Source organism: Pholcus phalangioides, unplaced genomic scaffold (genome assembly GCF_987345545.1).
Source record: "Pholcus phalangioides strain wild (caught in Gottingen) unplaced genomic scaffold, Ppha-v1.0 ptg000014l_1, whole genome shotgun sequence".
NCBI classification, from domain to species: Eukaryota; Metazoa; Arthropoda; class Arachnida; order Araneae; family Pholcidae; genus Pholcus; species Pholcus phalangioides.
In genome coordinates, this window is record NW_028301607.1 from 23,996,028 (window position 1) to 24,016,452 (window position 20,425).

At 39.5% G+C, this 20,425-nt stretch overlaps 1 protein-coding gene across 14 annotated transcripts in view; it reads right to left on the reverse strand.

The window, feature by feature from the left end:
• Nucleotides 1–233: 233 nt before the first annotated feature.
• The window catches only part of LOC149078304 (myosin heavy chain, muscle-like), a 70,800-nt gene continuing 50,608 nt past the window's right edge, over nucleotides 234–20,425 (reverse strand). For 8 of the 14 annotated variants that reach the window (XM_089241939.1, XM_089241942.1, XM_089241946.1 and 5 more), the window contains exons 26-40: nucleotides 19,773–19,863; nucleotides 14,828–14,884; nucleotides 14,615–14,701; nucleotides 14,302–14,468; nucleotides 13,118–13,196; nucleotides 11,074–11,319; nucleotides 10,776–10,972; nucleotides 10,494–10,626; nucleotides 10,132–10,348; nucleotides 9,766–10,006; nucleotides 9,062–9,383; nucleotides 7,977–8,348; nucleotides 6,961–7,161; nucleotides 6,660–6,815; nucleotides 234–846 (exon numbers count right to left, since the gene is read on the reverse strand). In XM_089241939.1, coding sequence (XP_089098065.1) covers nucleotides 688–846; nucleotides 6,660–6,815; nucleotides 6,961–7,161; nucleotides 7,977–8,348; nucleotides 9,062–9,383; nucleotides 9,766–10,006; nucleotides 10,132–10,348; nucleotides 10,494–10,626; nucleotides 10,776–10,972; nucleotides 11,074–11,319; nucleotides 13,118–13,196; nucleotides 14,302–14,468; nucleotides 14,615–14,701; nucleotides 14,828–14,884; nucleotides 19,773–19,863 — 2,725 coding nt within the window. In that variant the 3' untranslated portion in view covers nucleotides 234–687. Of the gene's footprint in view, nucleotides 847–3,695; nucleotides 3,765–6,659; nucleotides 6,816–6,960; nucleotides 7,162–7,976; nucleotides 8,349–9,061; nucleotides 9,384–9,765; nucleotides 10,007–10,131; nucleotides 10,349–10,493; nucleotides 10,627–10,775; nucleotides 10,973–11,073; nucleotides 11,320–13,117; nucleotides 13,197–14,301; nucleotides 14,469–14,614; nucleotides 14,702–14,827; nucleotides 14,885–19,772; nucleotides 19,864–20,425 lie in introns of all 14 variants that reach the window. The other 6 variants (XM_089241952.1, XM_089241947.1, XM_089241951.1 and 3 more) reach the window with 1 other exon arrangement.

Below are 20,425 nucleotides of genomic sequence, written 5' to 3' on the forward strand. Positions count from 1 at the left end.
GAGGTTCCACTGTACTTCACAGTATTACCAGAACTCTGTTTATTGCTACTATCACTTACTTTCTCCTGGGACCTAGATATAATATAACACTAACATATGAAGTTAATATTATGTCTATGTTCAGTGACCATTACGATGGCTTAAGGAACCGCAGGAGTCCACGGAACACCGGTAGAGAGACGCTTGCTTATTACATGATAGACAGAAAGTCGAAATAAAAAAAGACAATGAAGTTTCATACGAATAAATTTATTCATTTATTTTCGTATATATGTTGTGATTCATAAATTTTGTTACACATATTCTTTGACTTTTTTTTCCCAGTATGCTTGTGTGCCGTTTAACATGATCCGGAGAAAAACAAGAATGGAGTAAACAATTATTTTTTTTTCTAACAGTAAAGCATTCAACAATTGTTTCACAACAATATAGATTTTTTTTTTAACAATCGGAAAAGAAATATTTTTTTTTCCCACAACAATGACGGGATTTGAATACAAAAAAAGAAAAGTTTATAATTATCATAGCTTCACCTATAGAGCCCTTTTTTATGCTGCTGCTGCTTGTTGCCACGAGCTGTGCATCAAATAAAAAGCGAATCCATGTCCTCGCACAAGTTTTCAAGAAAGAGTTCTTCGCCATCATTATTATTATTATTATCAACATGTAGTTTATTATTATTATTATTTAAGGCTCGACTATCGCATTGTCTTGAACCAAGCCAGTATCTGCAAATGTTGTCGCTGCTGCACTCGGGATTTTAAATGACGGGATTTTCAGTGGAGTAAGCTGTAGGGTATCGACCAGATGGGGAACATTACTAGGTATGAAGTGAACACCAGATGCCTATATGAAATAAACATATATTAGACAGTTGAAATAATTCAATACAGAGTGGTTATAAATAAACTCACACTACTCAGACGTATGTAGCGCCCATTCTGATGGAGGTATTTCAGTGAAACTTGGTATATATGACCATGGGGGGAAAAGAAAGAATCAATAAAAATAGTTCAAGTTTTGAACATCAGGTGAAAAAGTGGTGCTATTTTTATCGTAGTTATCTTTTTCCTATGGTTGGAATAACGTATATATACCAAGTTTCAATGAAATACGTACACGACAACGGGCGCTACATAGGTCGGAGTAGTGTCAGTATAATTCAACTGACACTACTCAGCTTAATTGTACTGACACAGGAATCGTCAATCTGCTGCTCATGAGCATCGTGTTGCTTCTTGAAGCACTGAAGGGGATGCTCAATGCCAATTTTCAAGTCATGAGTTAATGATCGGAACCCCATTTAACTGTTAAATTAACCTTTAAATGCGTAGCTTTGCACATATTCAAAAGGTTTATTACTGCAGCCAGTTTGAAGATAGAAATTCAGAATTGACTTCTCACATAAGCTAAGGTCATATTCTTTTCCTTTTATATCTTGAATTTGTTGGAAGATGCCCTAATTAACGATAACAACTCTTTGTTGCAGAGCATGTGTGGCTGTGATTTCGCTCATTTGTTAAACTGTTTTGTTTGCATTTTTTTTTTTAACCGTGAAGTTTGCAACTCTAATTTTTTTTCTTACTATAGTTTGGACCACAAAGAAGGTACTGATGTAGTTGGTAATACATACTAGTAATATATACAGTGTATAACTAAACTGATGATCAGAACCGTAAGGGGGGTGATAGAACTCGCCAAAATAAACAACGTTCATCATACAATGGGGGGTCGGAAAGCAAGCGGCGAGCTGCGAGAGGGTGCCTGCGTGGTGAAAATGTAAAATACAGTAAAGGCGAATAATAAAGACTAAAGAATTTCTTCATAATCTAAAACTTTACAAGAAATGCTCAAATGATCGACCACCAGCTGGATGTGAACGTAGCCTCGTTCGTAAACAGTTCAGATGCTGAAAACTGTGACAGACCCCCGGTAAAGGGGACCAGCGTCCAAATGGTAAAAGTTGTGGGAAATTCGTTTAATTTAAGGCCTGAACCCGTTATAGATGGTGGGGGGGGGGGTTACTCTTTACTCTTTCTTCACGCAACACACGCCATACTGTCATGTGGTCGACACCTTGGTCACGACCCAATGCTCGCGTGCTTCTCTCATGCTGGCCACCAACTACATCAAGGATTGCCTCTATTCGATCGAACGTTCTCACACTCCTTGCTCAACCTGTGTCACGTCTTTGGGTGAAGAACGAGACCGTCTCCACAAGTTGAAATAATCTCCGATCTGGTGCCGCCCTGTTTGGAAATCGCCTTACCTACTTTACCGTACACCAATTCCATTCCGATCATGAATCGCCATACGGCAACCAGTGGAGTTGAGTAGGAAATGAAAGTGTCATCTATCGGTGGTCGCCCCGTTTTCTGTAAATAAAGACTTTTTTTCTGATGCTCTTGCCCGGATTCGAATCCGTGGATTTTGATGACAACCTTCATAGTGAAGGGCGAGCTTCTTACCACTGCGCCTCTCGGGAGCGCTACAGAGTCTTACTGCTTCTACAGCGTTGCCGTTTACAGCCCCGTAAATAAGGTACGTCGGCAGAGATGCAGCAATCGAATATTGCTGCTTCTCTGCCGACCAATAGCAACTGAATGACAGGTTCTACGAAAGGCGACGTTTCATCCACTTCAGAGAAAGCGCCTTCTCGAGGCTCTGCGTTTGCTTTCCGCACCCCATTGTATGGTGAAATTTGTTTGTTTTGGCGAGTTCGATCTCCTCTCACAGCTCTGACCATCAGTGTAGTTACACCCTGTATTTGGAATGTGACATTACTTCAATTTACAATAGTGTTACAATAGTATACATTTTACTTATATAGATGAACGGCAGTATATTGAAGAGGAAAAGGCCCGGGGGAAGATCCAGGATCACCTGGATTTCAACGCTACTAAATGACGCAGAATGTACCAGCTATAGCCAATTAAAGAGCAAAGCCCAAGACAGAGATGAGTGGCGGCTGCTCAACATAGGGTAAACAAATCTTAGGACTGATGTATCATTGATGAGATAATATTTGTTTTATGGGTGATTTTTAAGACTCTATGCGGTCTCTTTAAGGTTCTTTTATAAAGTCCTTCACAATTTGAGATAATTTTTAATGATTTTTCAGGCTTTCTATACGCGTCATTAACTATAAAAAAAATTTGCACATTTAAGGGTTAACGAATTCACATCACACTAACCTGTATATAATCACTATGTCAGATCTGCCAGATGAGTGTGCGCTATTCATTTTTTTTTATTTTGGGTACAAATAGTGCTCGAGAGACGAAATATGTTGAAAAACTCAGACTTGCGGCAAAAGAATCGTGACTTATATCTAATAATTCTGAAATTATATTTGTGCTTGAAAAACAGGGGTTCTCAAACTGTGAGACACGTCCTCATGGGAACACGTGACAACTTTCAAATTTTCCGAAGTATTAAGATTTTCTATAAAAAAAAATATGGCATTGAGAGGAGCATAAACATTTAAAAACTTTCGTCGGAAGGTGTGAGTAGATTTTGGGAGCTCGGAGGAGTTGCTACAGCAATAGCCTCGAAATCCCCTGTTTTAAAGCATGAGTATGCTGTACACATTTTATGCATGGTTAAATTCCATGTGCTGCACGAAAACGTCCGTCTTTGATGGAAATAATAAACATCTGCGATCTTATTCGACCTCAAAATAGTACAATGCTCACCTATAAAAATGTTTCAATTTACTCTTCAGCTTCTATTTTGGATTTCGGTCTTCCGGCTTTCATCATAGGCTATATAATGAAGAAAGCATTAAAGCAAAAAAAAAAAAGCATAGCATGAAGCTTAGCAGAAGCAAGAAATAGAGAGATACAGCAAAGTAATGAGTGCCAAAAATGATTCAAAAAGTTTAATTTGATCGTTGTGAGTGTTAAGCTGGCTTCTATAACGTGTTGTAAATAAATTATAGGCCCAATTATGCACTTCGAAGCTGTGATAACGCTGCTGATGAAAGTGTTTGTTACATTTACTTTCATATTTTTAAGCTCCAAAAGAAAAAGCCAAATTTCGCCAATCGAATTAAATGCTATCTTACGCAGGGTGGATCGTATCGACTACCCAACAATTACACACGTGATTCCTTGTGAAAAACTAATACAGAAAAGTATTTTCCGTTTCAGGATCGGACAAACATTAAGGGACTTATAACGTGTTGATATTTTGTGGCGTGTCAGTTTTCCAGCGGTCAGTTATGTACCATACGCCCATGAACAATAAAATTCCCATGAAGCGGGTTGCCGCTAATTGAAAATGAACTAAAATATTCGATTCCGTTAAAAGCCAAGTTCAGTTATTTTCTTTAACGATTGCCGCGTTTTCCTCTTCGTGTAGAGTGATGTTAACCTTGTTATTAAATGCTACGTTCGAACGTACCCCCCCCCCCCCCACCCCTACTGGCAAATTTATTACCAGCTATGTAGCGTATTAACCAAACGAGATCTATTGGAAAAATTGTTTTCCCAAAATCAACACTTTTTTATGAAAATGCGGTAAATTTCTTCACTTTACTGTTAAGTCAAATTTTTTGACGGAACGAACAAGGAAAAGAAACTGGTTTGAACAGCTTTAGCTTTCTTGCTTACTTTCAGGGTTATAGCATTGCTCTCAGCTTAAAAATTCCAAGTTATACGTTCGGCTCACGTTCGGTGAGTTTGGCAAGATTTCGAAAGTTACGTCATCAGTTTTTAATGCATTATGCCTGCATAATTATTGGTTAAATCAAAATACTGAAAACACTTTTTCATATTAGTTTTTCACAAGGAATCACGTGTGTAACTATTGGGCTGTCGACAATCCGCCCCTTATTAACAACGATTCATGAAGCATCATCATGAAAGAAAAAATAATAATTTGTGCACTCAAAAAATATGACGCTTTGCGTTATAACAGCAGCAAAAAATACAAAAATGTTTATGAGTGAGGCTAAGCAGCAGCAACAGCGAACAAATTGCTATATACACATTCAAAACGTAAACCAATATCTTAATTAAACAGCGCATTGATTTTAAGCGATTTTAGAAGGTATTCTCGACCGGAGAGGAAACTCAAACCAAGTAATTATCAATTACGAAAAAAAAAAGTTTATATTTACGATTATTTTGTCGTAACTCTTATTTCGTAGTTACGACATTTTATCAAGAAGCAAGAAATGGTTTCTACATTAATGATGAGAAGATAAAATTTTGGAAAAACTCTCGAACTCCACATGCCTTACTCAGCAAATATGCTGATAAAAAAATAGTCGTAGCAATCTACTTGTACTTAAAAGAAATATAAATGTACATTTTGGGCACCTGTACCCAGATTAGGATCTCCGCAGGCTTGTTATTATGCGCAGAAATTTGGCTGATAAGAAAGTGCGTATTTGTAGTCAAACGTGACGTGGGCAAACAGCCACCCATTATTAATTTGTCAAATACGATCTATAATATACAGGGTGTGCCATAAATATTTTAAAAATTCATAAAAATAGAAGTAATTGGTATATTTGAATGTGGTTTGCGAAAAAGTTATTCTCGCGAAGGGAAATTTTTTTTTAGCTCGGGAAAAAAATTAGTTCAATTTTTTGTCGATACAGGGCGCTGCACGAAAGTCTAGCATGAGTGATTGGATCTGAACCTTACTTCAATCTCCTTTGTATCTAAAAAGTTCGTGAAGCTTCGCCCTTCGATTCGTGGCTTAGGTAAAAAAAACTTCACCAATAGTATTTTATCTACCCATGATCAATATCATGATGAAAACCTTATCTAAAAGCTTGTCGCAAGAAAATTCAGAAATGAGCCGTTAATAGTACACCCTGCATTTTATAGGACTCTGATTTTCACATTGCCAGTGATTTTCTTTCATGCAGCGTCCTTTATCGACAAAAATTTGATCTAAATTTTTTTCTGTGGTACTAAAAAAATTCCCCCTTCGTGAGAATAACTTTTTTTTGCAAACCACATTTAAATATGCCAATTTCTTTTCCTCTTTTCTGTAGGTCATTTTACGGTCATTGTTTAAGGTAAGAGTCTATTAGCTTGAAACAGTTTACCTATGAGACATACATTGCATAGAGAGACACTTCAAACGCCATTCTTCACTTCTACCATGTCATTGCTGGACAAACAGTCATCTCGAATCCAGCATAATGTGATTTTACCCATTTTTACGAAGGGCAATATTACTTACTACTTAAAGGGAATTCGGCGCCATCTGTCAGCCAAAGTTACAACTAATCTAGGAAACTGGTTTTTTTTTTTTTTTTGTTGAAATTCCAGGCCTGATCCATTGAACGAACTACTTGTTTCATATTATTCAAAAAATAAAAACTTTGTCTGGTTTTTTAAATAACGTGTAAACCAGTAAAAAGAAAAAAAAATCATATATTTTAAAAACGTGTTAAATATATTCAAAGAGTTGTTTCTGAAAAAATCTGCACGTGTACATTACAACTCAAGTAGGTACAATGGTGAAGACAGTCAGCAGCGGGATGTGTATGTTTTTTTTTATCCATTTAAGGAACAGGGATTACTGTGCGCAATATTTAGCCTGATTCCGATTACCGATTTCGAGGCCTATGTATATCGTATTAGCCATCAGGTATAGATGGTCAGTAATGCAGCACAATGATCAATGGTAGTACTCACAACTGGGCTTGGTGCACGTCCGACGGATGCGGAGCTACGGTTCTTGGCTCGCAATTTAGCGACGGCGTTTTCAGCCATGTCAGCGCGTTCCTCGGCATCTTCGAGCTCTTGCTGAACTTTGCGGAACTTGGCCAAGTTCAATGCTGCGATCTCTTCCTGCAATGACAGAGAAAACAACTCAGTATAATAACAATTGTTCGTAACAATGCCTTTTACTGAGTAATCCAACAGCAGGACCAAGATGATTCCGCAAACACACCCCCCCCCCTCCCCCATCTACAAGGGTTGATAATGTACTCACTGCTTCTTCGATCTGCCTCTTGTAGGTCTTGATCTTCTGCTGAAGTTTGTCGACAAGGTCCTGCATGCGCTCGTGGTTCTTGCGATCCTCGTCAGCTTGGAATTGCAGTTCCTTGACGCGACGCTCGGACCGCCTGACGTTCTTGGCGGCTTCGGCGTGGCGGCGCTGTTCGTTGTCCAGCTCGGTCTCCAGTTCCCTGACCTATCGGTAATGGTCAACATATTAGTTTCGTAAGAATTCATACTTTGTATGTAGGGTCGGACTTGGGCAGGTGCAAAGGGTGCGATTGCACCGGGCCGCAAAATATTAGGGGCTGTAAAACTGGATCTTTGAGTAATTGCATGAGTTTTATTGCAATGATTTCGTATAATGTTTCACGATAACTGCTTTTCGAAAAGCCAGAACGTCAAATTCTCTTGATCTCCTGTATATCGATGAAGAATTTGTTGATTTATCAACAGCGGTAGTGAATTCACGGCCTCCCCCGCATCCTTGAATGGGGCCTTGATTTTTGATAGGACCCCAGACTAAGATTTTCAGCTGGCTTCTTATATTGATTTTCAAGAAATTTTATAAGTTTTAAATATTGGAAAATATAAGATCAATACCTAAGGCACCATCCAGAGCCCTTTCATCCTGTTTCCATAAGGGAGGCCATGGTCTTAACAGCGCAATGAGCCCTCGGGAAAAAAGACTCTCTGGCCCCGTCACCCTTTCACACTTGAACTGCCAGTCACCCCGATTCAAAATCTTATTTCATGTATTAGACACGATTTTGTTTTGCATGTCTCGTTAACGATGTCTGCATTATCCAGTATGACCCTGCGTTTAGGTGGCCCTGCTTTCTGGAACCTCCTCGGAAAGGGTTTTTTAAGGATCCTAATTCCAAGACATTTAGGCAGACCCTCCCTCCACCCACGTAAATTGGTAGAGTCAATCTCTGGCCTAACCCCCGTATCACATCTCTCTCGTGATATTGAAGAGGGTTTCAAAACTGTTGGTTGAAAGCTCTTTACCTTCTGTTCCAATTTCTGGATGATCTTCTTTCCACCTTTGAGAGCGGCGGCTTCGGCTTCATCAAGTCTGACCTGGAGTTCCTTGATCTGGGATTCCATCGCCTTCCTCATCTTCTCCTGTTGTTGGGCGTGCTCCTGCTCTGCTCTAAGCTCGTCGGCTAACCTGGCGGCGTCGACCATAGCCTTCTTGGCCTTCTCTTCGGATGACTTGGCCTCGTTCAACATCTCGTCGAGGTCGGCGTGCAGGGCCTGCATCTCACCTTCCAACTTCCTCTTGGCCATGGACAAGGATGATGATTGGGCGGAAAGCTCGTTGACCTGCTCGTGGAGCTCGGCAAGCTCGCTGTCAGCAGCACGGCGGGCACGGTCAGCCTGGCAATGACAATCAGAAAAAAAAATTATTGATTTTCCACAGTTAACTATACTTTATTCATGGACGTTAATCCATTAATTATTCACGACAAGAGCGTCGGAAGTGTTTTAGACACGTGGGTGCTCGACTTGAGTTTTATGTAGAAAATTTTGATTTCTTAACTAATGCTGGTGGGTGCTCACAAAGGCGTATTTACAGGTGCTATATATCTCAGGCGGCAAAATATTTTTTCCCATAGGCGGTAAAACCATAAATCAACCACTGCCTAGAGAGTGAAAGATTGACTAGGTCGATAAGTGACCAAACCAGTGACATAAAGAGTTTTCCATGTGAGTGACCAAACAGTATGCAACCATGTGAATGACAAAAACAGTAACCTAGAGAGTGTATGAGCATGAGAGGATCAAAAAGTGTGACTTAAAGAGCTAGTGACCAGGTCAGTGTGTAACCAAGAAAGAGGTGCAAGCATGGGCGTGACTAGAAGAGTGACTTGGAAATAGAGGCGTATTTGCGAGGGCAAAATGAGGAATGGGTGGCGAACAAACTAAGACTAGAATAGGAGAAGGGCGACAAAATCTGTGTTGCCGACAGGCGAAAAAACCACAAATCCGCCTCTGGCTGTTTATGCTCGTGCTACAAACTAATGTACGTGCCCACAGACCCCCACCCCCCACTCATACTGCATAACTCATTCATTTTTAGGCGTACTCACCTGTTCGAGGAGCTGTCTGCTCTCTTCCAGTTCTCCGTGCATGGCATTGCATCGCCTCTCAGACATGGCGTACTGTTCACGGACCTCATCCCTGGCGCGCTGTTCCTCTTCGAGAGCCTGTTGGACTTCCTTCAGTTGGATCTGGTGCTTCTTGATGTTCTTCTGGGCCTCTGCGTTGGCCTTGTTGGCGTGGTCGAGAGCGATCTCGAGCTCGTTGATGTCACTTTCAAGCTTCTTCTTCATTCTCAAAGCCTCGGCTTTACCCTTGGCTTCGGCTTCCAGACTGGCCTGCATGGAATCGATTGCTCGCTGGTGGTTCTTCCTGTATTAAGGGGTGAAAAAAAACAGAGGAATGAAGCATTTCATAATGCCAGAGGGTGCATTGATTAATGAACTAATGTTTAGTTAGCCTCCTCTTGTTTCCTCTTTCTCAGAAAGAAAGGACTTCAGGAGAGAAAAAAATCCTATAGATTTCACACCTATTGGGTGATGACACTTTTTGAGGAAAAGGGTGTTGAACTGACTGGGGTAGGGGGAGAAGCAATAGAAGCTACCATTACAAAAAGCTACATACAATATAGCATCCTATCAAGGCACGGAGAGGACAGTTTTTTTCCCCGAAAAGACGGCAGTAGGAGGACCTCTGTGTTTCGAAGTGTCTGATATGGTTGATAATTGTAAGAAAATCTAGGATTTTCACGCACCTGGTGTTTTCGAATTCTTCTTCCTTCTCCTGTAGTCTTCTGTCGATCTCCTGCCTGACCTGGGACAGTTCAAGCTGAGCTCGCAGGACCTTGTTCTCTTCTTGTTCAAGAGCAGCTTCAGCCTCTTCCAGAGCAGCCTGCAACTCTTCCTTTTCGAGTTCCAGCCTCTTCCTGGCCTTCTCGAGTTCGTGAACGCTCCTTCCGCCTTCACCAAGTTGGTCAACAAGATCCTTGATTTCATCTGAATTCGAAAGAATTGGAAAAAATATTCATTTTTCCTCCGTTGTTTTTTTTGTGAGAAAGTCACTGATATCTTTTCCAAACCACCACGCATAATAGTATAGTAGAGAGATTAATGTTGTTTACCCTGCAAGTTCTTGTTCTCCCTCTTGACGGACTCGTAATGTTCTTGGCTCTCTTCGTATTGAGACCTGAGCTTGAAGACTTCGGTGGAATAGTTCCTGCATTCCTTCTGAGAAGCGTCAAGTTCGGCAGCCAAATCATCGACCTTCTGCTTCCATTCGGAAACGACCCTGTCGAATGATTTCTGCTTCTTCTCCATGGCAGATGCAAGGGAGTTGGCCTGAATGGGAATTAAAAATGAGTCACGTAATTCGTTTTATCACTTCTATTACACAGTGCAAATAAATGCAGCACACACATGTAGTTGAGAACCAAGCCCTGAGGGAATAGCACTAGATGTCGAGAGAAAATTAAACCAGGCTCACCTTCTCAACTTCGATGGTCATGTCCTCGAGTTCACCTTGTAGGCGGGATTTGGTCTTCTCGAGGCCACTGCATTTGGAATTGAGCTGGTCGATGGTCTCCATGGCTTCCTGGAGCTTGGCATCCAGTTTGCGCCTGAACGGAAACAAACCTGGATTACTAAATTGCTCTCGGAATCGAATTAATGCTGGGAAAACTATTGCTTAAATAGAATCAACCGTTGATTCAATTACAATTTTCTGTTTTACTTTTCTGTTAAATGGTAGATGTGACACCAAACTTACTTGGTTTCTTCAAGCTCTTCCAAACGGGCGAGACCTTCGCTTTCGTATTTGGACCTCCAGAGCTGTACCTCGGCATTGGCCTTGCTGAGCTGCCTCTGCAAGTCAGCCTTGCTTTCCTGTTCCTCGTCCAGTTGTTCCCTGATACTGTCGAGATCGTGCTCAACGCTGCGGAATTTGCCCATTGCTGTTGCACGTTCCTGAAGAAAGAAAAAAAGAAAAAGTTAAAAAAAAACCGAAAAAAACTACCATGTGGTGGCGTACAATAAATCGAACGTGATTTAAATAAGGATTTACGTACCCTGCTCTCCTCATCAGCCATGCGCTTGACATCGTCCAACTGTGTCTGCAGTGATGTCTTCAACTTGCTGAGTTGGCTGATCTGTGACTCGGCCTCCTCGAGCTGCCTCTGCATTTCACCGTTTTCGACGTTCAATCGCTTCTTGGTGGCATCCAAGTCACCGAGAGTCCTGTGGGCTTCGTCCATCTTGCCCTGGAGCTCGGTCAACTGCATTTCCAGCTGTTTGGATTGTTTCTCAGCATTGGCCTGGGGAAAAAGAACAGGAAAGTTATCAATTTACGTCATTTGAACTAGATTGGTTTCATTGAAGCTAGACTGATTGGCGAATTTCATGAGAAAACAAAAAGCCTCATAATATCCTTACTTTTTCAAAAAGAATTTCAACTAATATCATAATGATAGTTTATAGCACAACCAGTATCAGTTGACCAGTATCAATATTCCTAACGCAGTGCCTCAATCTTTACGTCTTTGCGGAACCCTCAAACATCTTTCTAGAAAAACATACCCACTACAAGAACAGGGTGTTCTTCTTGATTGTACAATGTTCTAGAGTGTTCACTAGAAAATTTCTAGAATTTTAATCCTTGCTATTCAGTAGTATTTTTCATGGGACCCCGATGATCAAATCACCGTAGTTCAGTATTATCTTAGTTGAATGTATCTCGTCGCTCAAGAATATTCAAATACGGATATCGCTTGATCTTTATGAAACCTAATATTTCTTGAAGCATTGTTCATCATGCACTTTTCCACTCCTATGGGTCAGGGGCGTAGCCAGAAATTTCGTTCGGGGGGGGGGGGACCACTTTCATTTCGGGGGGGGGGACCAAAGTGACAGAACAATGGATTTGGCCATCTTTTCCCCTTTTTTCGGTCATTTTGTCACATTTCGGGGGGGGGGGGGACCAGACCCCCAAGTCCCCCCCCCCCCGGCTACGCCCTTGCTATGGGTGTATGGGCATAGTTAGTCAGGTTGGGTTTAACAAGGTTTTCAAAGTGTATGTCGTTGCTTCTAGGGGCTTTCGTGGTGAGTTTTTTCGATATTTATGTGTGCCTGCTCTGTCTTCTAAAGAGATTCTTTGTTAGACTATTCTGGAGAGCCGTGGATAAGCATAGGCTGAGGTGAAAAAGCCGCGGGTAACAAAAGTTTGCGATCCACTGATTTATGGGGATGTAAAAACACATCATCGCCCCGGCTGAGGAAGTAGCCCTGATCATGTATGTGTCAATTTGCAGATTGCTGCAAAATACGCGCACATGCACAATGCGCAAAGCTACCACAATGGCTCACGTCAGGTGCTACTGCACCAGGTATCAAACTTTGAATTTTTTGCTCACGTGATAAAAAATATTATTTTTTCATAAAAAAATTGTAGTAATAATAAAATAAACTACGCTTCAACCATGAGAATGTTTTTTAAAACATTTTAAATAATATAAAAAAATCACCGAAAACTATTCTCTGAAATATCACACGATTATTTTTGCCCTGATCCCCGAATCTGTTTAGCGCAGTCCTCATCATGACATGACACATAATACCATAAATTTTCCATGCAATACGAATTGTCATGCTTATTCTAAAACAGAAATCACCTTTCTCCGGCAAAAAGTATCCAACGTTACTTGTAATTTGTTCATCTCAGCCGATGTGATGGCACATTCTTTTTCCAATCTATAGTGCACATAATACACACACAAACGCATGCGCAATAAGAGACATAAGTTCGTGCATTTAAAAAAAGGTAAAAATATCAATTTAGTGTTTTAAATAACGCGATAAATCTATTTTTTTAGAAAAAATCGTATCATAATATCCTATGATGTTAATATTAGAAAAAAAATCCATATTTATATGTTCATGCAGGAAATTTTCTGTGAGGTATGAGCCGTACTCCATATGGGAAAGAATGCAAGCACGGGTAGGATATACAAAGGAATGCTTAGGTATATGGTGACTCGTGCTGTGGGTGTCACTTTTCAACTCCATGCCCCAATATGGGCCACACAATCGAGCAGGACATTTCTATTTATTTTTTACCTTCTCCTTGTTAACATGGTCCACACTTGATCGTACATCGTCGAGTTCACCCTTCATTTGAGCCTTCTCTTTCTCTAGCCTAAGGTAAGGTTCATTATAAAGTTCAATACCCCAACAAAATACTGTCAAATTACTGTTTTGACAAATTATTGGACTATTAATAATCGCGAAATAATATTTTTTATGAACATAATTGGACTTATCATTGTTTTGATAAGTCAATCTCTTCGCTGATTTAATAGTCATTGTTTTAACGAATCATTGAACTATCAATGATTGGATGTTCACTTTTGTGACAAATTGTTATTATTCACTGACTTAATAGTCATTGATTTAACAAATTATTGAACTATCAATTATTGATGGTCTAATAATTTGTCACACCATTGAACATACAACAATGACAGTTTTTAGAAAATCATTGGACTATCATTGATTGAATTTATCACTATTTCGACAAATTGCGACTATTCACTAGTTTAATAGTCATTGTTTGGACGAATTATTTACCTATGAATGATTGAATGAAGGCAAATTATTGGATTAATCAATGACTTCACAATCATTGTTTTTACAAATTATTGGACTAATCAATGACTTCACAATCATTGTTTTTACAAATTATTGGACTATACTGACCGAATAAACATCATTTTGAGAAACTATTGGACTACCAATGATTGCATAAATATTGTTTTGACGTATTACTATACTATCAATGAATTAATAACATTTGTTTTGACAAATTACTATACTATAATGAATTAATAATAATTGTTTTGACAAAAATTGTGACTATCACTGATTTAATAATTATTATTTTGACAAATTATTGGACTATCACTGATTTAATAGTCATTTTTTAAACAAAATTTCGACTATCATCGATTGAATGATCACTATTTTGACAAACCATTGGGCTATCATTGATGTAATAATCATTGTCTGGACAAATTATTTGACTATCTCTGATTGAATGATCACTATTTTGACAAATTATTTGACTATCCACAAATTATTGAATCATCACTAATAAAACTTACAGTAATTTCAAAAAACCAATCATCTAAAAGTATCAATAAAGATATTGACACTTCGGCTTTTTTGTTCAATTAGGTATAAATATCATAGAGGCGTACACAGTATGCCTTAAAAGAGAGTAATTCTAGTAAAACGACACATACCTGGCCTTGTGTTTGTTCAGTTGGTCAATCTGTTCGCTGAGCTCAGCAACGACATCGTTGTGCTTCTTCCTCAGGTTGCCCAAAGTCTGTTCGTGTTGAAGGTTGGATTCCTCCAAATCCCTCCTCAACTTGGACATTTCGGCCTCTCGCCTCTTGTTGAGCTCAACCTACGAAAAAGTATATTTTCTTATTGAAAGGGTCAGCTGGAAGGCATTACGTTTCACTGCGCTGTTACGCATTCATAATTTAGACGTATTCGCAATCATTTACGTCTCACCGTTTCTATCCTAGGACACATGGTAAATGGACTTACCTGGGCTGATGTAGCGCCTCCAGCTTCCTCTAACCTCTCACTGAGCTCTTCGATTTCACGGGCCAAGTCAGCTCGCTGCTTCTCAGCCTATAATCAAACATAGCGATTGAAGAAATTCACAATTAATGAATTTCTTACTGATCAAACGGAATCAATTAATATCTTATTGGGGAAACGGGAAAAAGTCTCGTCCAATATTATAGTTAAACTCACCTTAGCTCTGGCTTGTCTTTCAGCTTCGAGTTCCTCTTCAAGTTCTTCAATACGAGCCTATGTGCAAAAACATACTGTGATTACAATGCTAGCCTTTTTAACCCAAATCATGAATATTAATCGTATAATTATTGTATTGAAATGTGAGAATTTCGTTTTATTGGTCCATGTATAAAAAGCTGCGATGCATGAAAGCACAAAAAGAAAAAAATTCAATGAAATAATACTGAAATTCCAAATGAAGCTTACTCGTTATGGTTAATGCAGGTAATTTTTTTTTAGAGCATAGCCTTAGTAGAAGCGGAAGAGAAGGATATGTGATCGCTCACAGAATGGCTAGTAGAGAGCGAAAGAAACACACCAAAGTGACGAAAGAAAGCCTTGTTTTTTTTTAGACATGATAAAATTTCTCAAGAGATTCCTACTTCATAAATCAAATGGACAGTGCTAGGCGACGCGGAGAAAATCGGTTCTTGCAACGTCCGCATCATCCTCTTGGTATCCGTGCTCAAGGTATAACTCGGCGACACGTAATGAGATTTCTGATACGGATAGAAGACATCTTTCTTCAAGAAACCTTCCCCCCTCGAAATCGTCGACACCGCCGGACATGTAGCTAACACCACTGGTGTTTCTCTGAACGATTCCTCATCTCTGACCCCGTTCACTACACCATTCACTGCAGCAGTGAACGCAGAGTCAGTGTCGATTAATCGAGATGATTCGGTTGTGGTATCCATTGTCAATTATTCGTAGTGAGTTATCCTTTCTCTTGAAAACAATGGACCGCCGTCGATGGAGCGTCGAAGGTCTCGCTGGAAGAAGCTGACTAGACTGTGAGGGGTGATGTAAAACAACACACAGCGTTGGCAAAATATCCAGAGCAAGCAAAACTTCTGGAAGGTGACGGAAGAAATTCTATATCCATCTTTCTCTTCGGGGGAAGACGTTCCAAAAATGAACACTCACAAGAGATGACTCACTAACCGAGAACTCTCTCTCTTTCTGAGGCATGTCACGCCGACTCATTTCTAGTGTCCCGACACCTTTTTTAGACGAAACATCGGGAGTATGTCGTGCTGTTTTGCATGAGTCGACAGCTGATGAATATTACGATTTATTTTTTTTTTAGTTCAGGGGAGGATGAGAGACATTCACACACACTGTCAGTGACGAGGTGACATTTTTTCTAAGAATCTTCAAAAAATATCTAGAAAAATCAAATGCCTGGAAATTTTTTCTTCGCTCATATGAATGCTTACATATGTTATAGAGATTATTATCCAGTCTCAGAATAGTTTACGATCCAGGAGTAAATATAATTTCACTTTTCATGGCCATCTTAAGCATAGGAAAGTTGAATGAATGAATATAACGCTCTTCATGACTCATTCGTAGCACTCATCAGATAAAAATTAGGCAAATAAATGTCGTTCTAAAAATGCCAGTGTGCATATCCAAATAGGCCAGTGGTTCTCAATGTGTACACCGCGCTTCTAGAAGCGTCGCCAACCTCTGTCAAAGGCTTCGCGAAGCATTGGTGTATTGATTTTTGTCCGTTCAGTGCCTCGAAATGATTCTTTCCCAGACCAATCTGACAAGATGCGAATAAACGATCACAAGCCCGAGGGAGTCGTGGGTGTTAAAAGTTTGAAAACCACTGTAATAGGCAGTTACTTCGCCCTTAAGGGATGGGGATAGATATGCCATGCATTGCTCTCCACCATGTTTTGATATGAGAATCGATGAGTTAGTTTTTTGACAACTTGTTGCGAATCTAGTGGGTTGCAAAGCAAATTAGTTACTCCATTCGCAATCTCACAAAGTGACGATCTCTTTCTGAGAGAATTTTTCAATGAACACAATTTTCACGTCTGTTTGATGATGAATGAATGCTTCACTGAAGGTTTATGCACTCGACAACTCTGTATGACACTCGAAAAAATTCATTAATTTCAGCTGTTTATAGGAAACTGAATCCTTTTGAGCGTCTAAAAGCAACCAGTTCTTTTTGCAAGTCACTTATATTATATTTGCGAGCCACCAAGTACGAATTCGATTGGCGACATAGATACTCGGGACCAGTATTTACCTCCCATGAAAACAACTTTATGAAATCTGACATTATCCATCAACTGAATGAAATAAGAGCTTCGCGCTTTGACGCGTGCTACCGAAACGGTCTATTATTATAATTTTTTTTGCAGTGGACTGTATGTGTTAATTTAGATATACATCATCATAGTGAAAGTTATTGTTTCCCCCCCCCCCTCCCCCGTGGAATTTTGAGTTTCCGTAGGGACCAGAGTCAAAAATATTGTCATAGGAAAAGCAATACGTAAAGAATGATTTTAATCTTCCTCGGACCACAGTTTGGAAAAAAGCCTCAAAATAATTATGAATGTGAATGTCTGAAATTATATAGAGTAGTACAGAGAGTGAGAGGGTTTTTCTCAACCCAGCACATATCAAGGTAAAAAAGACTTTTTCTGAATATTATGCGGAGGTGAACTCGAAAAGAAGTTAAAGTAAATTTTTAATGTATTGGGGGTCATTTTGGGGGTAATTTGCTGAAGTTAGAGGGAGGCTACTAAGATTATGCTTCATGCGTACGTGTTATAAGAAGAGCAAATTCGTGTCTTTCACGGTGTAATTTAATAGCGCGGTTGTCCGGATTGCAAGAGGACCGGGATTCGATTCCCAGTAGTGATCTCAGTTTCAGACTTTTCTTCTCTTCATATAGAACAATCTTCTCAAAACGTATTTGCCCCATATAGCCTCCCATCCCCAGAAAGATTTTTCTCGTCTCAACGCCCTCTTGAGAAAAATCCTCAAAATCCTATATTATAGTTTATTCTGCCGTTCTACAAGGGTCAATATCGCTCACAAGGGAAACACCGACATAAAAGAAGAATATTAAGTATAAATGATGAGAAGATACAATATAATTTCGGTTTAAAAAAATTATACTAGTGGTCTTCCAAACTGAGCCGCAGGTAGCTTTGTGAGCTCTTTGAAATATACTTTGAACCCACCACATTTCCCACTTTGAACTCTGCCTCTGGTTGTATATAATTCAAATTTAAGGTCTAGAGAACTTATGATGGTATCAAGGGTTCTTGCTTGTGTTTGATTCATAAATGATGGGACATTTCATTGATATGTATACACGAGTTTTCAGTTTTTTTTACTAACGTAAACATGAATTTATTTTACCTCGTTTTAGTGGGAGAAGAAGTATCATTAGTGAAAGTGGAAGAAGCTTTTTTTTTCCCGGTCCCTAATGCATATTTTGGGCACAGCTACTGACTCATTTTCAGGGTAATTTGGCAGGTGATGCCAAATCATTTCCCCGTATTCTCAAGATATGAGGTTATAAATGTTTATATATTTAGTTATTTGAAAAAAAAATTAATTTTAATGAAACGGATCTCTAATTCCTTGAAATCCATATGCATGCATTTTCTTCCCAGTATAGTCTATTTTGTTCATCGTGTGATGTTGCAAAAAATATTAGATCAAGAAATATGAAAGTTCATCATAACTAATGAATATAGTTTTGGATTTCAGTTGAGAGTCAAACAGTTGAGGGGGGGGGGGAGTTTCATTTATTTATTTAATAATTGTTTGGCCACGAGGCCTATACAAGAGAATACGGTGATGACATTTGACAGAAGAACAGTTCATGTTAAAAATAAAATCGGAAATTGTTGAACAATCAATACTATTTGATGTATGCCAATATGTCAATCGATTAATGTTCTGGGAAAGAAACTAAATTTGAAACAACCTGAAATTATCTTTGCCTTCATCAAATATATATCGTCTATACAAAGAACTTTTTGGCTGGAACAGTGAAAATGACACATATTTGAGAAAAATCTGACTACCATCATTAGTTTTCGACACATCTCTTTGTTGTTATACCTTTAAAAGCATTCGAGAGTTCCTGGAATGCTTCCTCACTTTCCATTTAACTGTCTAGCTGTTCTAATGACTACAATCCTCGTGTCACGAACATAGCCAAATCTTGGCACTTTCATTTCTAGTTTTATTTTTAGAATCAGTAAAAGAATCTAAAGATAACAAGCATGATGAATAAGATGCGTGGGTATCACTGACACATTATGTTTGACGAGAAGTCGCAACATGAGTATTGATGAGTGTGCGAGATCTTGATGCATTTTGGGATGAAACTTTGGAATCTAGTTTTCATTCGCTGCTAAGAACTAAGTTGTGCACTGTGCCATTTCTGATATATCTAGATTAGGGGTTCTTAACCTTTTTCAGCCGCGACCCAAAATCAATCAGCTTTGCGACCCATGGGACTGCTTGTTCTTCAAAATTAGAGATACCAGGGACGCAATGAGTGCATTTGTAATAGGACTGTAAGTGGATCTGTACGACTCATCTATGAATCCGCTGCGAATCAAATTTGAGTTGTCACCTGTAGCTCAAGAGCACCTGTTTGTTAGTGGGTTTGCAGCCCCAGCGAATCAGAGGTTTGGGTCGTGATCCATAGCTCAAGAATCTCTGGCTGTTATTGAATTTGAAAGACCTACATCAGAAACCTCGCGATTCATACTTGGGTCACGACCCATAGGTTTAGAACCCCTGAACTACATCCTCATCTAGAGTGCAGAGTTTCACAAACTTTTTGTTCCAACGCCATCTTAAAAAAAATTGTTTCTTTCTCATCGGTTCCCCCCCTCCCAATTCAAGCCTATCCATTGGATTATCTATTATATATCAATTGCTTCTACTGTTTGTTCCCTGCACCATTAAATTGCCCACTTTGGGAAACACCGATCTTGTGAGAATATCACTGTCTTTGGTAAAACTACTGCTCATTTGGTCACCTTTTTTTCCATGCTATGGCTATCTTTACATATCAAAAAGTTTTGTGCAGACCTCGTGTACTTGAGAATAAATTCCATAACCTTACCTGCAGTTCCTTGATCTGTTTCTGGAGCTTGGCAACGAGGCTCTGTTCGTCTTCCAGCTTAGCAGACAAGCTTGCCATCTCTTTCTCTTTCCTGTCAATTTGGAAAACGAAAAGTCAGTCAAAAAGTCTCGATAAAACAGAACATATTAGTCATGGACATGATTAAAATTATTTTTTATAGTAGTTATAGCAATATCATCAAAGTACCCTGGATCGTTGCTTCTCAATATTTTTTCGTCCGTGGCCTCCTCTGGACTGTACCATATTTTGTTCTCGTAGTCCCACCCCCCCCCCCTCTCCCATTCAGGAGCGAGACCCTTTCTATTTATTGAATTGATTTATTTTTTCAGTGAATTGATAGTGAATAAAAGCTTTTTAATATGGTCGGTCTCCGGACCTCAGGGATAGAGATTAGAGATCTGCGAGCTTCCTCCTGTTCTGGTTCTGCTCAAGACCGTCCGTATATAGTTTGCCCCCCCCCTCCTCCCTCCCCCCAGGACAAAGTAGTGTTCTTGGGGTCCCTGTATTTTAGCTAAAAGCACCAACTAGCATATTTACATACTTGTTTTCGAAAATCATACCACCAGCTCTCATCATGTAGGACCATTGGCCTGTATGGGCATGTAGCCTCTGGGCCATGGTCAAATGAGCTC